Genomic DNA, 19102 nt, shown 5'->3' with positions numbered 1-19102 from the left:
GCCTTGCAAACCTCATCTCGAGTCACTCTCAACAGCGTCGCCAACAATGGCATCGGTGCAATCCCTTGGCCTGCACGAACCCCCTGCATTGCCCTTCCTCATTGCTGAGGGCCTCCTCCCTCTAGAACCGTCGCAGCAACACTATACGTGGATACCGCAAGAACCGGGTCGAGATGATGATGTGGTATACACGAAGAATTGCGCCGTCTGGTCGCGAGGGGGTGTTGTGAAGCGCGTCTTCAAGGTGGACATCGAAAAAGAAGATATACGGCATGTCGTCCTCGCATCATTTCCTTCTATATGCTCTCAGGACGCCGATCAGGGTACTCGTCGTGCACCTATGCCTCATGTCCATGCGCTACCTGCATCAAAACCCCGCGAACGAACGAAAGCCAGCACGGACGATCTAGATTCGATTATGGGCACGAATGAAAGCCAGGCTAGGCGAGGACGCCTTAGCATGTTCAATGATCCGTCGAAAGCCTTGGTTGTTATTCTCAAAACTCAAGCACATATCTTTTTTCTAGCCGGAAACAGCCATGTCATACCCTTGCCGTTCGAAGTTGATTCTGTTTTCGCCTCGCCTCGGGGGCTGGTCTTCCAGAGCAGATTGCTGGACGAAGCAGAGACACTATCTGTTATAGCGCCTCCAAACTCCTTCATGTCGCAACAGTACTTTCCTGAGTCCCAGCTAAATCAGTCTTTTACGTCTTCCAGGGGCAAAGACGCTCGGCTATCCGCTACTTTGACATCTACAACTCCGTCTCGACCGCGGAAAAGGCCCAGAGAACCAGACATGCCTCGGACGTTTTCGTTGACAGATCCTCATGCAGAAATGGGCTTAGTCGTTTCGAACCAGTCAACCCGTAGTAATGGATTCGATGCTCTGGACCCCGCGGATGAAATTCTTTACGTCTCTAGCGCCAATGAACTACCAGGAGATAAATCCGATGGCCCTCCACTGATCATAGTAATAACGATGAATACGAAGACTGGTCTGTACACTATCTGGACAGCCCGCTATAAGTTGGAGGCCACCAATCAGGAGTCGAAGCAACGCAAAAAGCCAGCACATAGCGGTGCACGCTCAAACAGACGCAGCTCTCACTTTGGAATGACACCAGGTGCATCAACACCGGTTGCTCGTCCTTCCGGTATGAGAGAGAGTCTCGGCACGAATAGAAATATATCCGGCCCTTCGTTCTCACAAGCACTTCAGGACGACGACAACTCCGAAAAAGCTGATTTTGCCTCTCAAATGGGCCAAGAATTTGCAGAAATGGGTGGCCCTTCAAAGACCTCACGGCGTATAAGCTCCTTGTTGGCAAGGGCGGATCTAGGGACCAGTCAAGATAGAACAACTTTCTCAGATCTTGCTACGGGAAACCCCGGAATGGTAACGAACCACGGTAGCCTACGACAATCAATAGGTGCACACAGCAATCGAGCTAGCTTTGGTCATAATTTGAGGGGCTCTCTCGCTGGGAATGCTTCAGTGTTTAGCGCCGCAAGTGGTTTCCTAGAAGGCCCCGTCGACCGTCTCCTTGAGGAACTCAACAATGGCGGTGATTTTGAAGGATTTGAGAGTATGGGTCTGACAGGGTCGATTTCTGAACTGCCGAAAGAGATGATGCTACATAAAATTGAGAGCTTCTCTTCCGCCGTATCGAGCGGCAATCTTTCCTTCTCTGAGTTGAGGACTGCTGAGAAACCCAAGATATTTACACTGCGGTCTGATGAAACACGCCGAGCCAAAGCCAGAAACCCCATTAACATCGGGCTCTGCTTGCTTGACAAAAACTCCAAATCACTCGTCGTTGTGGATCTCAAAATTGAGAATGTGGGCCTTTCCGATAACGAGGCTATCTCTTCCCACAGGCAAAGGAAATCACAAAAGAAAAAGCCGAATACCCTGGTAGTTCAAGCAACAAGCATACGACATGCTCCTAACGTGATAGATGCTTGCAAGATTGTGGATGGAGATGTATCAAGGATATTAGCTTTATCATCTACCATAAATGGCAAAGGAGAGCTGACTTTGCAATCACCATGGAGTCCGCCGATCAAAATCGACCTTCCAACCAATCTAACAATGCATGCGCCAAGCCGCTTGTCTATCCTTCAAAGTCGAACACAGGACACAGGTTTGACAAGAACTATCAACGACCAAGATTTAAAACTGGTGGGAGTTGGACACTCCTCTTCGCGTGGTAAAGTGGATTTGTTTGACTCTGAGAATCGTCGCCACCATATTGTGATCCAGCTTCAAGCTAAAAACCCTTTCGTCAAAAAGGCTTTAGACGTCTGCCGTTTCGTGCTCAGGGACTCTCTTCGCGCTGCCGACGGCCTTTATACAGCCTGGTTGGAAGTTCTGCGGTGGTTATACTCTAGAGAGTCGGACGAAACCGATCTAGAATGGACCGCGTTCGTTGTTGTGCTCTTTACGATGGCGGTCGGTTTCATCGATTCACATTCATCCCGCACTCCCAGTGCAGGGAAACAGAGACGCAAGAAGGGCCTTTTGCGGTCCAGCAGTGGTAGCCACTCCGATCAGGAGAGCTGGGAATCCATGGTAAAATCAATGGCGGGGTCTTCCGGGGTCACATCATCGTGGATGATGAGCAACTCGTGGTCATGGCTTTCAAGTATGAACCGCGATGACGGTGACGAGTCACCTCAGCTGGAGCAGCAACAATTTATAAAACCGACCGATCAATCGAAAAACTCCTATGTGATCCGCTGCGTGGATCTTGCCCGTGAATTTTTCGAAAGCCCCCAGGGCGAGTCTGCTTCTGGCTCCGAGGGATATCTTCCCACAGCTCTGTGTCAAAGTCAGAATACACGGCGCATGGCATTGTGTAGCATTCTTGTCGGCCTTCACCTACTGCGAGAAGAGCAAAAGCTTTCCATTCACGAAAGCGAAAATTCATATAATGAGACTGGATTGCTCGCACCGATTCTGGCTCAGATCGGTAGATGGGTGGGATGGGAATCATGGACCTGGAAAGACGATAGTTACTATGGCACGGAGATGGCTACGATGTCTTGTTGGGAATTCCAGGACAATCAAATAACAAGCTTGGAAATTCCCTCCGAACCTTTCGTTCCGCCCTCTATTTTTGACCACCTACAGAACTCGATTCGCGAAACGCCAAGACGCCCCTTTTTCACTCTCCTTGATGTTGTCTCTGCCACTGATCGGAAGCCTGGTAAGGGCAGCTCGTGGAAGGATGTGTATAGACTCACCCCCAGGACTCTGGCAATCAACGGTTACATATCTGAAGTAACTCAAACGTCTACTACAGTCGACAAGGTCAAACTATTCCTCCGCTGGGGGTTGACAAATAATGTCATTGAGACGTTTCCAGAGGGTGTAAGTGCACCGTTGTCCGAAACAATTGTGCGCTGCCAAATGGAGCCTCCAGCGTCATGGACATCCGCCTTGGCGGAACTCATTGATCGAGATGACCTTCATCTGTCTATGGAAACAGAGGCTGTTTCTGTACCAGCTTCGAAGATGCACCTTACAACAACCCACAACTCTATCCGTGACGTCCATCATATCGGCGCTAACACTTTGGAGTTTGAACTTGCAAATTCATTTGAGGCTTCCGTTGAAGCGGATCGTATAGCCATCACGAGGCTGATATTCCGGGAGGACTGGCGATTTTTGGAAGCGGCGAAGCTTCTCAATCAGTCCAAGGCACCAGTGGCTCAATGCACTCCAGAGCCAGAATGGTCTGATTCTGACCTCCTTGAAGCGCAAAAAGAGGTTGTCCAGCTAGTGACTTTGAGGACTTTATCTGTTCCTGCTGGTCGAGCCATGTTTATGTTCAGTGGTCGTTCGCCTTTATTGACCGAAAAGCTACCGATACCATCGTTTTCTTTGCAGTGTGTTATGAAGCCATCGAACGTGACCATTAGTGCCGATAGGTCCGCTTTCAACGAAGAGAAAGTTTGCTGGGCCTTCTTCCATAACGGGGCTGCCACGGGCCTTGCCATATCTCGGGCTTCCCGGGGTATCGATACCTCTTGGATTCTATATAACAAACCTCAGGAACTGACCAACAGACATGCCGGGTTCCTTCTCGCTCTTGGTTTGAACGGACATCTAAAGAACCTAGCCAAGTGGGTTGCTTTTAAATACTTGACCCCCAAACATACAATGACATCAATCGGCCTTTTATTGGGCTTGTCAGCATCGTACCTAGGGACGATGGATACGCTTATCGCGCGTTTGCTCTCGGTACATGTTACACGAATGTTGCCTCAGGGCGCGGCGGAGTTGAATCTGTCGCCACTTACGCAGACAGCTGGCGTTATGGGCATTGGGCTGTTATATTGCAGTTCTCAGCATCGACGAATGAGCGAGATTCTTTTGTCCGAAATCGAGAATATTGATCAAGACGACGGCTCGATTTTGCAGGACGACCTGCGCGATGAGGGTTATCGACTAGCCGCTGGCTTCGCCCTCGGACTCATCAATCTTGGCAAGGGTAAAGACCTTCAGGGGTTACGCGATATGCAAGTGGTCGAGCGGCTTCTCACTCTGGCCGTAGGAACGAAGAATGTGGATTTGGTTCATATTTTGGACAGAGCCACTGCCGGTGCTACGGTTGCTCTCGCGATCATCTTTATGAAAACAAACGATGAGACAATTGCCCGTAAAGTCGATATCCCGGACACAACAGTACAGTTCGACTATGTACGGCCAGACTTGTTCCTGCTACGGACAATGGCTCGACATATTATTATGTGGGATTCTATTGAGCCTAGTTCCAAGTGGCTCCTCCGCAGCATTCCAGCGGCGTATAGGAAGCGTTATAAGCTTACGGAATTTCGCCGCCTGTCGAGTGATGATATGCCCTTTTTTAACATAATTGCCGGTCTCTGCTTTGCACTTGGTCTACGATATGCCGGTTCAGGTAATCCCAAAGCAAAAGACTTATTGCTGTTATATCTCGATCAATTTATTCGCATTGTTCGACTTCCCGCTTTGCACTACGATGGCCGGTTGGCGCGCAACTCTGTGCGTCACTGCCAGGATATCGTAGCAATATCTGCGGCTGCTGTTATGGCTGGCACTGGAGATTTGGCTCTTTTTCGCCGATTACGTTCTCTTCACGGCCGGGTCGATCCTGATACCCCTTACGGCAGCCATATGGCAGCACACATGGCTGTTGGGTTGCTCTTCCTAGGCGGCGGGAACTATACTTTGGGAACTTCCAATTTAGCGATTGCATCGATGATGTGTGCTTTCTACCCGATCTTCCCCATGTCTGTATTAGACAACAAATGCCATCTCCAGGCTTTCAGGCACCTCTGGGTTTTGGCCGCTGAACCGCGCTGCCTGGTTGCCAGAGATGTGGATACAAGACGGCCGATATCAACACCTGTTTCTCTCGTCATGAAAGACGGGTCCACGAAAGATACCGTCGCACCATGTTTGCTGCCTGAGTTAGATGAGCTAGCGATGGTCAAGGTAAATGGTCGAGATCACTGGCCATTGGTGCTCGATTTCGGCAGAGACGGACGTCTGCGCGACAAATTCCGACACGGCGGCCAGTCCATCTACTTACGACGGAACACAACGTACGATCCGTCTGGGAGCTCGGTCTTTGCATCGACACTATCTGGACTGAGTGAAGCACAAGATATTCTTCCAAATTCGCTGATAGGATCAGCCAAGGGACCAAGTCATCTGCCCAATGCAGTTGCACTACTTCTCTCCCAGGGCCGGCGCTACAAGACGCCCCAGTACGACCTCTGGGACTGGGTCTTTGCACTATCTTCGCTACAGGGGCTAGATGTAACAGAGCGATCGTCAGTCTTACCGCCATCAGCTTTCCAGTTCCGACCCCATCGCGGCATAGCAAGTCCACCATGGCTTCGCCTGTCCGCGGTAGATAGCCGTCTTGTGCTCGAAAGCACGGTGCAGGATGCCATTGACTCGGCATCGGGACTATGCCCTAGCTCAGACGAAGTAATAAAGGATCGTCTTTGGCAACTCCGTCTTCTTTTTGAATGGCTGGATCTCGAAAACGAGACAGGACGGCGGAAGGATGTAGAGGATACGACGCAAGACTCGTCGTTGTCGCAGGGCTCGACCGCGGAGGTCCGTAGGCGGCGCCCTGGGCTGTGGCTTAAGAGAGACGTGATCGAGGAGGCACGATGGAAGATCTGGAGTGTCCAAGTCGGGGAGATAAACGTATCGCGCAAGTGAAGAACCAACCCTTCATACCCGCCAGGTTCCCTGAAGCAGCGCGCAGGCATAGATCGCAATATTATTATTAAGTAGCTCGAATAATACATTTTAAAAAAAGTTTGAAGAAAAGAATACTCTTAAACTATAATGCCAATGTAAAGTACTATAAAGAAAGCAATGAAGACTTCAAAATGTTCTAAGCACAAGAAAAAGAATAATAACAATATGATACATGTATTGCAGGAACTTATCACTAGCCTTTCATGTCAATATTGGTTGTCAAGTTAGTTGAGGGATTGGGCTCAGGAAAAGCCTCATCAGACAGCTCTGCTTAACAACATTGAACAATACCGGTTTTTGGGGAACGCGGATATCGTTCTGCAACGTTGCAAAAAAAATCTACACATACCTTACCATTACCAAAGTCGCTACGTAGATAATTTTATGAGCGTAGTGACTTTCTGCGACGTATCAGCAATATGGTAACGTTGCGGTAACGTCGCAAAATGCGAACAGTTGCAAACCACTTGCAAGTGGCAGAAATCTGATGCGTTGCAGAAAATCGATATGTCTATATTTCTTGATACGTTGCAAATTGAATTACAATTCATATAGAAATCGCTTGTATCTTTGGTATTGTAATTACAAATTGAGAAGCTGCAGCGAGGCCAGCAGCTGCGCCCCACCGATTTGACGCGCCTGAGAAGCCTGCAAGTCGTTTAGTGAGGCCTCATAAAGGGGATCTCAACGTACTGAGGAAGCTCGCAGGGTGGCCTCTGCGCGCACTGATTAGTGAGGCCATCGGGGGTGGTTGATGTTAGTGCGCAGCCTGGTTATATATATATATATAAGAGGGTGGTGTTGAAATATATAAAGGTAAAGCGTGTACGTGGGTAAATATTGGGTTGTTCACATTATTCCTATTTAGGAAAGAGCGTTCGGGAATGCGTTAAAAAAAGACCAAAAAACTACGACACCCCTTGGAAACGTCTCAAAAAATTGAGATGTCTCTAAATTCTAATACGTTTTGTAAATACGGGTACGAATTTTAATACTTTACTTATTATTTAACATCTTTTGGAAAATATCCATATTTGCGACGTCTTTTACCCGCAGATACGGGTATTAAACGTCTCCCTATTTCAAAACGTTTCCACCACCAGGCTTTTGGTGTTCAAGAAACTGCAAGAATAATATCCCGAGATTCCCACTGATTAATTATTAAATTTTTACTAATAAAAATAAGAACTAATTCCTGGACCATTTTAAAATGAGAAAAAAAGTTAGTCACCACTCGTAATCGAAACGAGGACCCTTCGAAGGCATGAAGTCACTGCAGTCGAAAGCTCTACCGCTGAGCTATAGTGACTGTTGATGTAGTAAAGATTAAAATTATAATCTATAACTATGTTAGTAAATTGTAAATGAAGTGAGTGAATTGTGTTCGCTGCGGATGCACAAGAGAATGTCGTAGAATGTCGTGTAATCTGCAAATGCCCGCAGTTTGCTCCAGACACTGTGGGCCAATGGAAAGTGGATACAATCCACCATCTGGATAGTATTTGAGAAAGAACTGGTCGAGCAACCAAATTTCATCCCCCGGGTCAGCGGGAAGCAGTTTGAGAACTTCGGGGCGTTGGTTTTTTCGCCTTTGGGTATATGAGACATAACGCAGGGGGCGCTGCTTGCCGATCTCGAAGAACGATTTAGGAATGACCATGTTATGGCCCCCAATGCTCTCTTGCCCAGGATTGTCCAATGTATCACCAGCGGTCATGGTATCCTCCAGCGTTTTTCCTGTCTTGTGTCTCCAGAGGCTTTCGAAAGCCTTACCCCATGGGTTGTCGGCAAGCACTCTAACCAGCTGATGAGCAGGGATAGTAGCGATCTGAAGCTTGAACATAAGTGCATCGGCCTCTAAACCCAGAGTGTTGCCGAAGGTATCGCGGATGTCAATTCCGCCGGCCGTGAAGACAAAATACCGCTCATCGTCAATGTCCTCGGGTACAACATCTCGGGGGAAAGTAAAGTTGTTGAAGAAATGGCCACGGCCGAATTCATCTTGCCAGCTAGTGATGTACGTGTCATGAGAGTAGTGCTATCGACCTCCTCGGGAGTAAGGATTACTCGATACCTATTTGAAGGTTCTGAAGGTCCATCGTCCTCGGTAATTTCTATCTGTGCAAAACTAGACAGGTCTTCGATTGCAGTCTCTATGGAGAACCTGGACTTCTTTCGCATTATCCACTGATAGAGGCTTTTCCATGCGTTGCACAGGACTTCTTTGTCGTCGAGGATTTTTGAGTTCTCTTGCTTCTCTGGTGTGAGAAAGCAGCAGAGGAGGTTTGGGATTGCAGTAGTCAAGCAGAAAAGGCGAGTCGCCGCTGGTCGCACATGTGCCGAATAATACAATGAACCAGGGTCATTTGAGAGGACAATCACGGCCCAGTCGCAGTCCTGTTTCCGGTCGGGTAGAGCGTCAAAATTGCGGAGATGAATGGTACCGGGACGATGGAGGGCACCCGGGCGAGAGCGATCATAGTGGTACCTAGATCTGGCTTGATATGTGTGCCCAAAATCAGCCAGAGCCATTTTGCTCGTCTCGCCGCCGAGTGTGAGAATGACCAGGGGGTCCACGGCGTGGATCCCTCGACGGAGAAGTTCCAACGCGCTTTGCGTATCGGAAGAAGACACACGGGGCCAAGGAAACACGTCGAGAAAAGGCAGGCAATGATCCTGCACCAACTGAGTGATGATGTCGCTGTCTAACGACTCTGAAAACTCCCCAGTGGCCTCCCAAGCCGAAAAATGAGCCAGGGTATTTGCTGCGGCGTTTGGACCACGCCCTGGTGTCAAAAAGTAATCCAAGTTTTGATGGAAATGAGTCATTCCGACTTCATATACGATTGTGAGGAGAGCCGATTGGCTTCTCCTATGAATTGACCTTGGAATAGCTTGTTGAACAATTGTCCTTTGACGGCTCTCCGGGAACTCCTGGTCACGAATTCCAGTGCTTGTCTTGTTCGCGTTGGCATACTTCCGAATCGCTTCGGCGTAATCACGCACAAGTTTGGTCTTTGTGGCTGAGCATACTGACGTAGCTTGGTAAAGTAATGCTTTCGTGTTGGTCTGCAAAAGACCAAAGACACGCAAATCATCCTCTCCAAGCATAACATGTCTCTTGCCGCCAGGATCCATATTCAGAACCCCATTCCAAAAAAGTGCGACAAGTGCTTGCTCACGCTGATCTGCTATTCTATGAGAGACTATCTCACAGATAGTCGCAGGCAAGAACTCCTGGATAAGAGCCTTCCTGATAACATCTGGAAACAAAGCCCTTGTCGCCGACAGGAACTTTGTCACGAAAGAAGACACCGGAGCATAAGCGTCCCCAAAGTGGCGACGTTGTGGACAAGTTGTGGTTTGACCCACGTACCCAGGAAGGTTGCAGCGAGGCCTGCAGCAAAGCCTGCAAGCCGTTTTTTAAAGCTATATAGAGGGTGTCGACAACATATCAGGCTCAGGAAGCTTACATATTGGAGAAGTAAAGGAGATAAAATAACCCCAAAAGGAAGTTTTGTACAACGGTCAACCAATAACATTCAGGCCAAGAGGCTCCACTTTATTCTGCATTTTGACAGAAGTCAAATTCATGAACGTGATGCTCGTTTAGCATCCAACATGGCAAGAGTAGTCTTATACAGTTTCTTACATTAGTAAAGATAAAACTCCTACACTGTGAAGAAGTAAATTCATTGGATAGTTCCGTCACATAACATGTGACAAGTATCTAAGAAGCAAGGACTAGCAAAGAAATAGAAGCAATAATAATTAAGAAAGTAAGCAAGCATGCAAATAAGTAGAAGTAACAAGCAAGCAAGCTGATCAAAGGTAAATAATGAATGAATAAATAGCCATTATTTTATTTTATTTTAATTTTTTGTCAAAAAAGAACGCTAGGATCATCACTAACTACGCCGTGTTCCACCCCAACCGGAACGGCGCGAATCTAATCTCCGGAGGGTAAGGCGGATTGTGGGGATTGTGATCCTGATATAACGGGTGTTTGTTGTTTCCCTTTTCTTACTCTGTATCCTTGCTCTTCATTTTCAGTCGCAAGGTGGTGGACTTTTTGGCGGCAGTTCCTGTTGCTGTGCTGTATTATTGTATAATAATGTACGGAGTATGCTCGGCGGTGTTTGCTTGTTTGTTTAGCATGGCAGCCTGAGGCGCCAACCGCTGGACTAGGCGGTGTGTGACGACGACGCTTTCCCCATCGGGGCGCTGTCACGCCGCCATCTCCGCTTTATTATCTTCATCATCATCTTCTTCTTCTTCAAATTATCATATTATAAATTCATTGTGAGCGACATGCTTCTGATCCTTCGTATTCTGCACACCGCCTGGGAAAATCAATGCCAATGCAGCAAACTTCATCAAAAGAAGTTGCGTTTAGGCCGTCGGCTGTAAACCGTTTAGTGCTCATCTCCATGCTACATTGCTAAATTATTATTGACTAAGGGATTAGTTTCTATTTTTTGAGACGGACTCGCTATATTAATAATAATATCTTCCGCGGAAGCGCGAATCGCAGCCTAGCTTCTTCGTTTGCTGCAATCGACTGCATTAAGCTGCCGCCATGTCCACAAGGGGCAAGGATCTCGCACGCCATGAGAAGTCCAGACTCCTGATCCCTGAATGGCAGTGAATGGCGCCAAATGCAGCTTGGAGTCGCAAAGTAGCGCGGAGATAGCGAAGGCGGCATCATTAATGGCCGCTTGTTTCTCATTGCTTTTTTTAGCGCTTCGGTCACGACGCTCAGACGCCTCTTTAGACCCGAAGGGGTCCGTTATCCTGGGGCCCTGATGTCCCAGCATGGGTATGATTCACTAGCAGGTATCGCCAGTTGCCCGGTGGTGCCGGGTCAGCAGCTAAGTTGATTCCGGGGCACGCCGCGCAGGGGCGCACGGCGCACGACGTGGTGTGCGCAGAACATCTGGATGTCCAGCTGGATTGATCTGACATTAAACTTTACTGCGGCGGGCAAGGCTACCTTTGCCTGGCTCCTCCGTTCCCGTGGTTCTAGATTGAAAGCTACAATATGTCTCGCTCTCGCTTGCATGTGTGACTCTCAAAAAAAAAAGTCAATTTCAAATCTTTCAGCCTAGCTCTTAAAAGTTGAGGCGCATACTCGGGGAGCTGGCATACCACACGGGGCTAGAACCTCACTCAGCTTGAGAGGAACTAATGACTAGATCTCGATCCCCTGCCTGCCTGAGAACCTGGAACTTCGGCCTTTCGTTATATGCAAACGTCTTCGCCCGTACACCCACGAATAATTCACCCCCTCCAATACCATCCGCATGCTCTGTCGATTAATCAGCTTGTCCCATTTCAAGAGGCCCGACCACTCCAGCCAGTTACCATTGTCAGCCCTCTTGAGTCGAAGCGAAGGGGGGAGGTATGCCAAGTCGCCAGCGAAAGCAGCCTGAGAACCGAAGAAGAACTGGCTGTTTCCAATGCAAAGGTTGTCTGAATCATCCGGTAGCACATTTATCGCAATCCGGGCTGACCGATTTGAAACTAGACAAGCATGTTCAATGCACCGAAGAGAAACCCAGTTGTAGGCGATGTCAGCGACTAGGTCTTAAGTGTCAGCGGGGTATCAAACTTCTCTTTCGGGAAGACGCCATTCAGCGAGGGATTCAATTTGGGCGAGAAGGTAGTGCATATATAATCCATGTTTGCGCTTCGAATCTAGGCTAACACAAAGTGATATGTTCAGGTACTTGGTCAAAACGATGTAATCGAATCCGAAAGCCACCAGTCTTGAAACTAGACGATGACTTCACCGGCGTCCCTCTGGAAGAATATGTTGGAAGATGGATTTGGTTGAACACAACATATGACGATTTTATTGGGGGAGAAAATGGTCGAACTCTGGACATTTCAAGCGACGCCTTGCTTCAAATCGACGGAATCAAAGTCGAGAGCGGACGCTTCATCCAGGGAAACAGTTCAGCGGACAGTCACTACCTGGAAAGACGACCATTGGGAAACCCCTTCAGTCATTATACGTATAGAGAGGGGTATCTTCTTGACTACTTTATTCATGGAATTGGGCCGAGTTGCTCGCTGAGCCGATCGAACAATCCGTACATGTCCTTGGTTCCTCTACTGTCGCATACGACGCTGAGGAACACCATTCTTGCCGTTTCCGCCAACCAGCTCTTCCTGCTCGGTAATGACGTATGCTCTCAGGAAGATTTCATGTACAAGGATAGAGCGCTCCAAGGACTACAAAATGAAATCAAATCTTCCACGCTGGAATTTGGAACGGTGGCTTCCATCTTGATGATGTGTTTTCACGATGTTGGTCTTCCACTTGTCGAAAATTCACGTTATAGACATTTCTGACAAAGTTACAGATAACCGATGGAACCGATGGGTGTGCGTCTTCTTGGCTGTTCCATCTGCGCATCGGCATGCAGATGACAAGTCAACTTCCGGCATACTCGGCGCAAGCAGAGTCTTTGAAGCGTTTCTTCAACATGTATTTTGTTGCACATGATATCATGAGCCGAACTGGCCGAACTCAGTGTGAAGGCCAGTGGGATAACGATGTTCCATCTCATGTTTGGTTAGAAAATGACGATCTTGACGAGGTACGTGTTCTATTGCGTTGGCATTTCCCCAATATGCCACTTACATTGTATACGCAGATCGACAATACTATTGGCTGTTCTCGCCAATTGATGTCACTTATCAGCCAGATATCATCTCTTACTCGGAAGAAATCCAAGGTAACGAAACCAATAACATTATTGGTAACCCTAACTAATCCAAGCATTTTAGATTATCCCCTCCAAAGTTGATATTGATTTCATCTCCAGTTGTGAAGAAGTTGAAGCCGCACTCGAAAACCTTCAGCAGAATTATTCCGCACATTCATCCCCTACAGACAACTACATTCTTCAAATCGCAGAGATCAAACGTTTAACTGCGCTGCTTTATTTTAATGAAAATCTCGGAGAATTCGTTTCTTTCATACCGCCCCTCTACCGGAGCATGTCATTAACGCCTTCGTCATCGTCGTCATCGTTGTCGTCATCCTCATCTCTAAACAACACGTTAGGGGCCAAACAACGGCTCGTTTCTAGTATTATTGAGCTCATATCAGCTCTCCCCAATCCTGACACGGCCAGTGTCCTCTGGCCTCTCTACGTGATTGGAACTAGCATGGCTCTTGAAGACGAGACTCAACGACGGTTTGTCCTCGAGCGACTACACAATATCCAGCAGACACGAAATCTGGGCAGTGTGCGTGCTGCAAGAACGGCGGTGGAGCGTGCTTTTCGGACAAGAGATCTTGAATTACGTGAACAGCAGGGGAAGTGGGTTATTAGTCTGGCTTGAACTTGTTTTTCTTGTTGAAAGGAATTTGCGATGCTCTTGCTGCTGTTTCTACGGATACCCCTAATTGCGAACTGTCATACCCTTTCTTTTTTTTTTTTCTCCCTACGGTGTTCTTTAGTTACAATAGAGCGGTCAAAAGGTTGGTTTAGGTGGAGTTAGGACCGAGGTTAAGCTAATTCCGATATTATGACCGACATTTTAAATCTATCGATTATTGCCACCTGACAAGAACATTTCAAGCTCACACTTACAAAAATAGCAATACCTCGCGACCCAGCCAATGACAGACAGCATGGCTATTATTACTCAAAAAAAGGAAAAAGATACAAACCTTGCCAATCAACCCCACCTTTATCTAAAACATATTCATACGGAGTATATATATATAGAATTAATTAATTAATATAACAGCGGGAATTTATTATACCCTGAAATAAGTGCCCGCAACTAGTAAGATTCAGTTTCCACAGCTGGAGCTGCTTGTACACCGCCAGAAGGGCAAACCAACGCTTAGTCTGCAGCCTGGGTCTGTTGGTGGTTCTAGATTTGATCGATATCGCTAGTGTCTTGTTGGTGCATGTGATATTTTTTTTATTTTTATTTTTATTTTTGGTTGCTCGTATGGGTTTATTATTTTGGCTATTATTATCATCTGGATTTCCCGGATAGGAAAATCCCGACACTAGGTTACAATTATTGGTTTAACAAGCCACATTCCATAGCCATGCTGAGTCATATAGTTAAGTAACATGCAAGTTATACAGCTGACTATTAAAACCGAAAAGCCAAGGGTGAAAAAACAGTATCGGCTAATTAATAAGGTTCATATAATAGTACTATTAAAAAAAAGCAAGGAATACGTGTATCTTTATACGAAGTAACGAAGTACGGAAAAAGAAAAAAAGAAAAGAGACTGAGATCTGATCCCCAGGATTTGCTGATCACTAACACCGAATCTCCTCAGACTGGATTTTGTAATAATGTCAGATTTCGAACTAATATACACGTAATGTGTTACGAATTATACCATACGTTTTAAAAACAGCATTATTAAACAAGATATATTTTGTAAATTGTGGTTGGAGGAAAAATATATCCTCGGCTGTTATTTATGTGATTTTTTGTTATAGCGTATCTTTGCAAAACGTCTAATAATTTTTTGGCTCGTGAGGGGGAAGTTCTTGGCCAAGCCAGTAGTACAGGGATAGTACATTATTATCTTTCGGGGAGATACTACTACCAGAAAAAAAAAATAGCTCATACAAGGCACAGAAGTAACGCAAAGGGGAGGAGGAGCTATAATGGCCAACATTTTAAATTCTTGGCAGTAAAAACGCATAGACTTGGCAATGACAAGTTAGCCCACAACAATTAGATAAAAAGATAAAAAGATAAAAAAAAGCCAGCGAAAGAATAGTACTACTACGTACCCCGCTATTCGAATGATATCAAAGTTTCGGATTCTATTCATTTATATCGAGCTAAACGGGACTACGATGGTTTGAGGACAAAGCTCCGGGACTATAAACCGGGGGAATACGAGGAGGTTCAATTAATAGTACCATTATGAAATCCAAAAGTTTACTGAACATCTGGTCTTATCATGCATGTGGCCTCAGCTTTACTAGTGCTTAATTTACATAATGAATATATGCACGGCGCAGTTTACCACCGAAAACAGCAGTGAAGAACAAAGCAAAAAAAAAGGGTTATTATTAAATTCTATGTCGTATACTTGAACTCTCTCTGCTCATAGTCAGTCATATCGGCAAACGGAGATTCGGCCAGGCTATCCCCATCTGAGGAGTAATAGTTAGCCGCCGCTGTCGTCGTTGTTGATAGAGTCTCGCGTCGGGTGTTGAGGACAGCCGCCAACGCCCAGTATAGCACCATCAAGCCGATGCAGAGACAATAACAGACAAGCATGGCGGCAAAACCTGTCGTGTATTCTGGGGCTTGGTTGGCCCGAAAGGTTTGGGGGCCGATTAGGTTACCTGTTATTATATTTTATATATTATTAGGATATACATGTATATATTGGTTGGATACTGCCCGATGGGATTGGATACGTACCGACAGCGTAGCCAATGTACATGATTGAATATTGGACGTTTTTCTTGGTGTGTCCGGCCGTGTTGGCTTGTCCGAGGGAGATTCCTAGTTAAGTAATTGTTAGAGACCACTGTATAGACAGTTTAAAACGCTGACTAGGGCACTGTCTACCTAGAACATATGGCCCAAAGTATGTATACAACTATTCAAAACGAGAAATGATAATTAGCGCGGCCAAAAAGAAGAAAAATCTGAATAGAGATAATAGTACCAAGTAAATCCCCACCATCTGACCACCGATATTCGTTCTAGGTAGAATATATACCAAAATCGCACCGACAGCAGGAATACATGCTGCAATTATTGTGACGAAACACCGTCTATTCGTCCATTTGGCTGCAACCCAGGAGAACAAAAAGGCAGACAATGTCGACATGATGCCAGTGGGCATGTTCAAGAGCGAGGTTGTAACGGCGCTGAAACCGAGGTTGTTGATGATGATTCCGCTGAAGGTTATTAAGCCTATAAAGTCAGTATAAGCTAGTTAAGATATTAGATGCTGAAGAGAAAAAAAAAGCAATATCAAACCTCCATTGGGCACATTGATGGCAATGTTAAACAAAAAGATAATCCATGTTTTCGGGTCGGCGACGGCCTCGATGGCTTGCTGCCGTTTCCACGTCTTGTTGACAATGCCAGTCTTGTTCTCTGCTTGTCTCGATATCGCGTAGAATTTCTCCTGCTCACTGAGGAACCAGGCGTTCATCGGAGTGTCTGGGAGATATACTACCGCGACTAGAGACCATGCGAGGGATATGGAACCTGGAATAGAATGTTAGTTTTTAACTTTATGAAATTTCTAAATGCATGTTCATCTATCTTTGTGTGTATAAACTGGACAGGAAAAAAGGAAAAGCTTACCAGTAATCAGAAACAGATACTGCCATTTCGAAAGACTAGTAGACGACGGAATCTGTCCAACAGCCCACGACAAAAAGCCATTAATCACCGAACTAACAGCAGCAAAAGCTATTGCATTGCGAGGTGGCTGCTCGGATTTTTTATAAAAACCGGCAATGACAAGCGAAATCGATGGGACAATGATACCCTCAAGACAGCCTGAACGGGAAAAAAAAAAGAAAAGGTTAGATTGCGGAAGATTCTTCGCTTCTCTGTGTTGGATAAAGATTTTACGTACCCATCAAAAACCGCAGGACCATTAGGTCACTGAACTGACGACACGCCGGGATCAGGAGGGATAGTATAGACCAACCGATCGAGCAGCATGCGAGGTATTTTGCAGATGGCACTCTTTGAAGGACGTATGATGATGGCCACATGCCAACAATGCACTGTATATATCAGTAAACATGGAATCATACAAAAACGGTTTACTAAATTGGGTACTGGGGAAAGGTGTCTTACACCAAAATATAGAATCGAGCCTGCCCATGAGTACTGGCTGCCGGAGAGATGCAAGTCTATTCCCCAAGTCAGTAATTCAAATATTGTCACCAGTCCATTTTTTAAAAAAAACCATACCATCTCTCAAACCGTATATAGCTGCTGTGCTAATGGCAACTTTGTCTACTGCACCTAGCGTTGCTGTAGTAAGGAGCTAGCATAACGCCACCGATATTTGATAAGCTGCTGAGAAAGGAGGAGAAAATATGCTCGGAACGTAGGTTTGTACTACTAGTCAGGAGAGAGAACTCACCATTGGCACAAGAATCCAGTCCATCTTGCGTAAGAGGCGTTTTTCTTGAGTAGGGGACATAGGGGGGTATTCCCCGACTTGACTAAGGTACTCTGCAGCTTGGTCCATTATGTATATGTATGGTGTAAACTAAAATCCAAGCTGAGGTCCTGTAGGGAGGAGGGATATTAAAACGAAGGGGGAAAGATATTAGTAAAAGAGAAAATAAAACAAAAAAGAACCAGAATATTGCATGGTATATTCATTATTTAAGCTTCAGTAAATAACAAGTTAATCCATACAACGCACTGGACAGTGCTTATGCCCTCCGTCATAGGAGACGTGTAGCCGTTGCTAAATTGCCAATGGATTATTGTCCGATGGCTACTAGCGGGTAAATTATCCAGCAAGTAGGGCTGATATCTCAGTGTTGGTTGCATATCTAGAGAAAACCGGAATTATGTTCAGGCATACACGATGGATCCAGAGGTATGGATAGCCCCCTGTTCGTGATAAGAAGGCGGAAACTCGGGTCGGCACGGTCATGTGCGACCCAAAGAAGTCGGAATTATCCACTTGATCGTCAGCTCGAACGAGGGGTAAGAGGATATGTACTCCCAGAAAAATTAGTCATCGCTTTCTGCTCCATTTCAGGCTGGCTCACGGTAGCTTATTTGGCGTCTAACTACTTCGCAGTAGTCGGCTAGCTCTCCGAAATGACTCGCATGATCCGGCATAGCCCTAAGGACCGTTGATGGACACATAGCTTGCTTTGTTCGGTATATGGTCATTGAAAGATCGTCTAGTGTGGTGTCCACATACTTCTGTATATTTTTGGAAGGGCAACCGGATCGATCATATATCGAACTAAAGCAGACGCAAACTTTGGAATTGCCTCCTCAATATCAGTATCAAACCGGTGCCACCAGGGTGGCAAGCAACGCGGCTGAAGGCCAAAAAAAAAAGAAAAAAAAGACGCCATGTTCTGACTGCATCATGCAAGCTAGTCTCAGTCAGCTGGTTATCCGTTGTCCTGGTACAGGATTTCTCACTCAGCTCTTTCAGTTAGGGCTAGTCGTCATAGGCTCTGTGCGCAGCGCCGACGTTAGGCAGATATCGAGTTTTTTTTTATTAAGTTTTTTTTTTAAAAAAAATAAAATGGAAAAATCCACAGTGGAATCGGCCCGTGGTAGTAGTCGGCATCTGCTTGGCAACTCTTTCAGCATGTCGATTTTGAGCCCGAGGCTTAATTGAACGGCGTACTGAGGTCGATGGAGATGAGGGGTCAGCTTTATCACCCCGTGACCACTAGCCAACCACGACGGCGATAGCGATGAGGCAGCGCAAACTAGTAGATATGCGTGTCGCTCTCTTGGGTGAATTTAATGCGCTGGAACGTGGTACCAAGGCCAATGGCGACTTGTAGTTCGGGACCTGCTCCAGCACAGCAGGGTGCCGAGCATTTAGAACGTGATGATGGAGACTAAAAGTCGTTCCCGGCATCGTACTCGGCGGCCTAACGAATGAAAGTTCAGACGGACCGAGAATATGGGTTTGAGATACACCGATGATCAAGGCCAATGCTAGTATTCAGGCATCGAAAGACCAAAGAAACCGAGTCAGGAAAAGCCTCGCACATGATGCCTGAGCGAAACGAGTGTCGAGGATCGCGGTCAAGACAAGCAAAACATCAGACCGGGTGCTTACGTACCCCACCACATGGTCTTCTTCCG

The 19102-nt window shown here is 46.4% G+C and overlaps 4 protein-coding genes and 1 non-coding gene across 5 annotated transcripts; 2 read left to right on the top strand and 3 right to left on the bottom strand.

The window, feature by feature from the left end:
* Positions 1-46: 46 nt before the first annotated feature.
* On the top strand, positions 47-6223 carry TRUGW13939_11657 (uncharacterized protein; the record flags this gene model as incomplete). The annotated part of the gene is made up of 1 exon (XM_035494762.1): positions 47-6223. The coding sequence occupies one exon, from the start codon at positions 47-49 to the stop codon at positions 6221-6223; it is 6177 nt and encodes a 2058-aa protein (XP_035350655.1).
* Positions 6224-7490: 1267 nt separating this feature from the next.
* TRUGW13939_11656 lies at positions 7491-7574 on the bottom strand. Its single transcript has one exon. It is a non-coding gene; the product is annotated as a tRNA-Cys (tRNA).
* Positions 7575-8122: 548 nt separating this feature from the next.
* Positions 8123-9403, bottom strand: TRUGW13939_11655 (uncharacterized protein; the record flags this gene model as incomplete). The annotated part of the gene is made up of 1 exon (XM_035494761.1): positions 8123-9403. One exon carries the CDS (start codon positions 9401-9403, stop codon positions 8123-8125), a length of 1281 nt encoding a protein of 426 aa, XP_035350654.1.
* Positions 9404-11668: 2265 nt separating this feature from the next.
* TRUGW13939_11654 (uncharacterized protein) lies at positions 11669-13621 on the top strand (the record flags this gene model as incomplete). Its single annotated transcript, XM_035494760.1, has 5 exons — positions 11669-11732; positions 11991-12577; positions 12634-12870; positions 12928-13008; positions 13061-13621. The coding sequence occupies 5 exons, from the start codon at positions 11669-11671 to the stop codon at positions 13619-13621; spliced, it is 1530 nt and encodes a 509-aa protein (XP_035350653.1).
* A 1722-nt stretch (positions 13622-15343) lies between these two features.
* Positions 15344-17498, bottom strand: TRUGW13939_11653 (uncharacterized protein; the record flags this gene model as incomplete). The annotated part of the gene is made up of 9 exons (XM_035494759.1): positions 15344-15615; positions 15695-15778; positions 16010-16195; positions 16262-16495; positions 16595-16792; positions 16872-17025; positions 17099-17154; positions 17216-17291; positions 17391-17498. The coding sequence occupies 9 exons, from the start codon at positions 17496-17498 to the stop codon at positions 15344-15346; spliced, it is 1368 nt and encodes a 455-aa protein (XP_035350652.1).
* Between the last annotated feature and the right edge of the window lie 1604 nt (positions 17499-19102).

This window comes from Talaromyces rugulosus, chromosome VI, assembly GCF_013368755.1.
Source record: "Talaromyces rugulosus chromosome VI, complete sequence".
Classification (NCBI taxonomy): Eukaryota; Fungi; Ascomycota; class Eurotiomycetes; order Eurotiales; family Trichocomaceae; genus Talaromyces; species Talaromyces rugulosus.
This window is presented reverse-complemented; position numbering and strand designations above follow the sequence as displayed.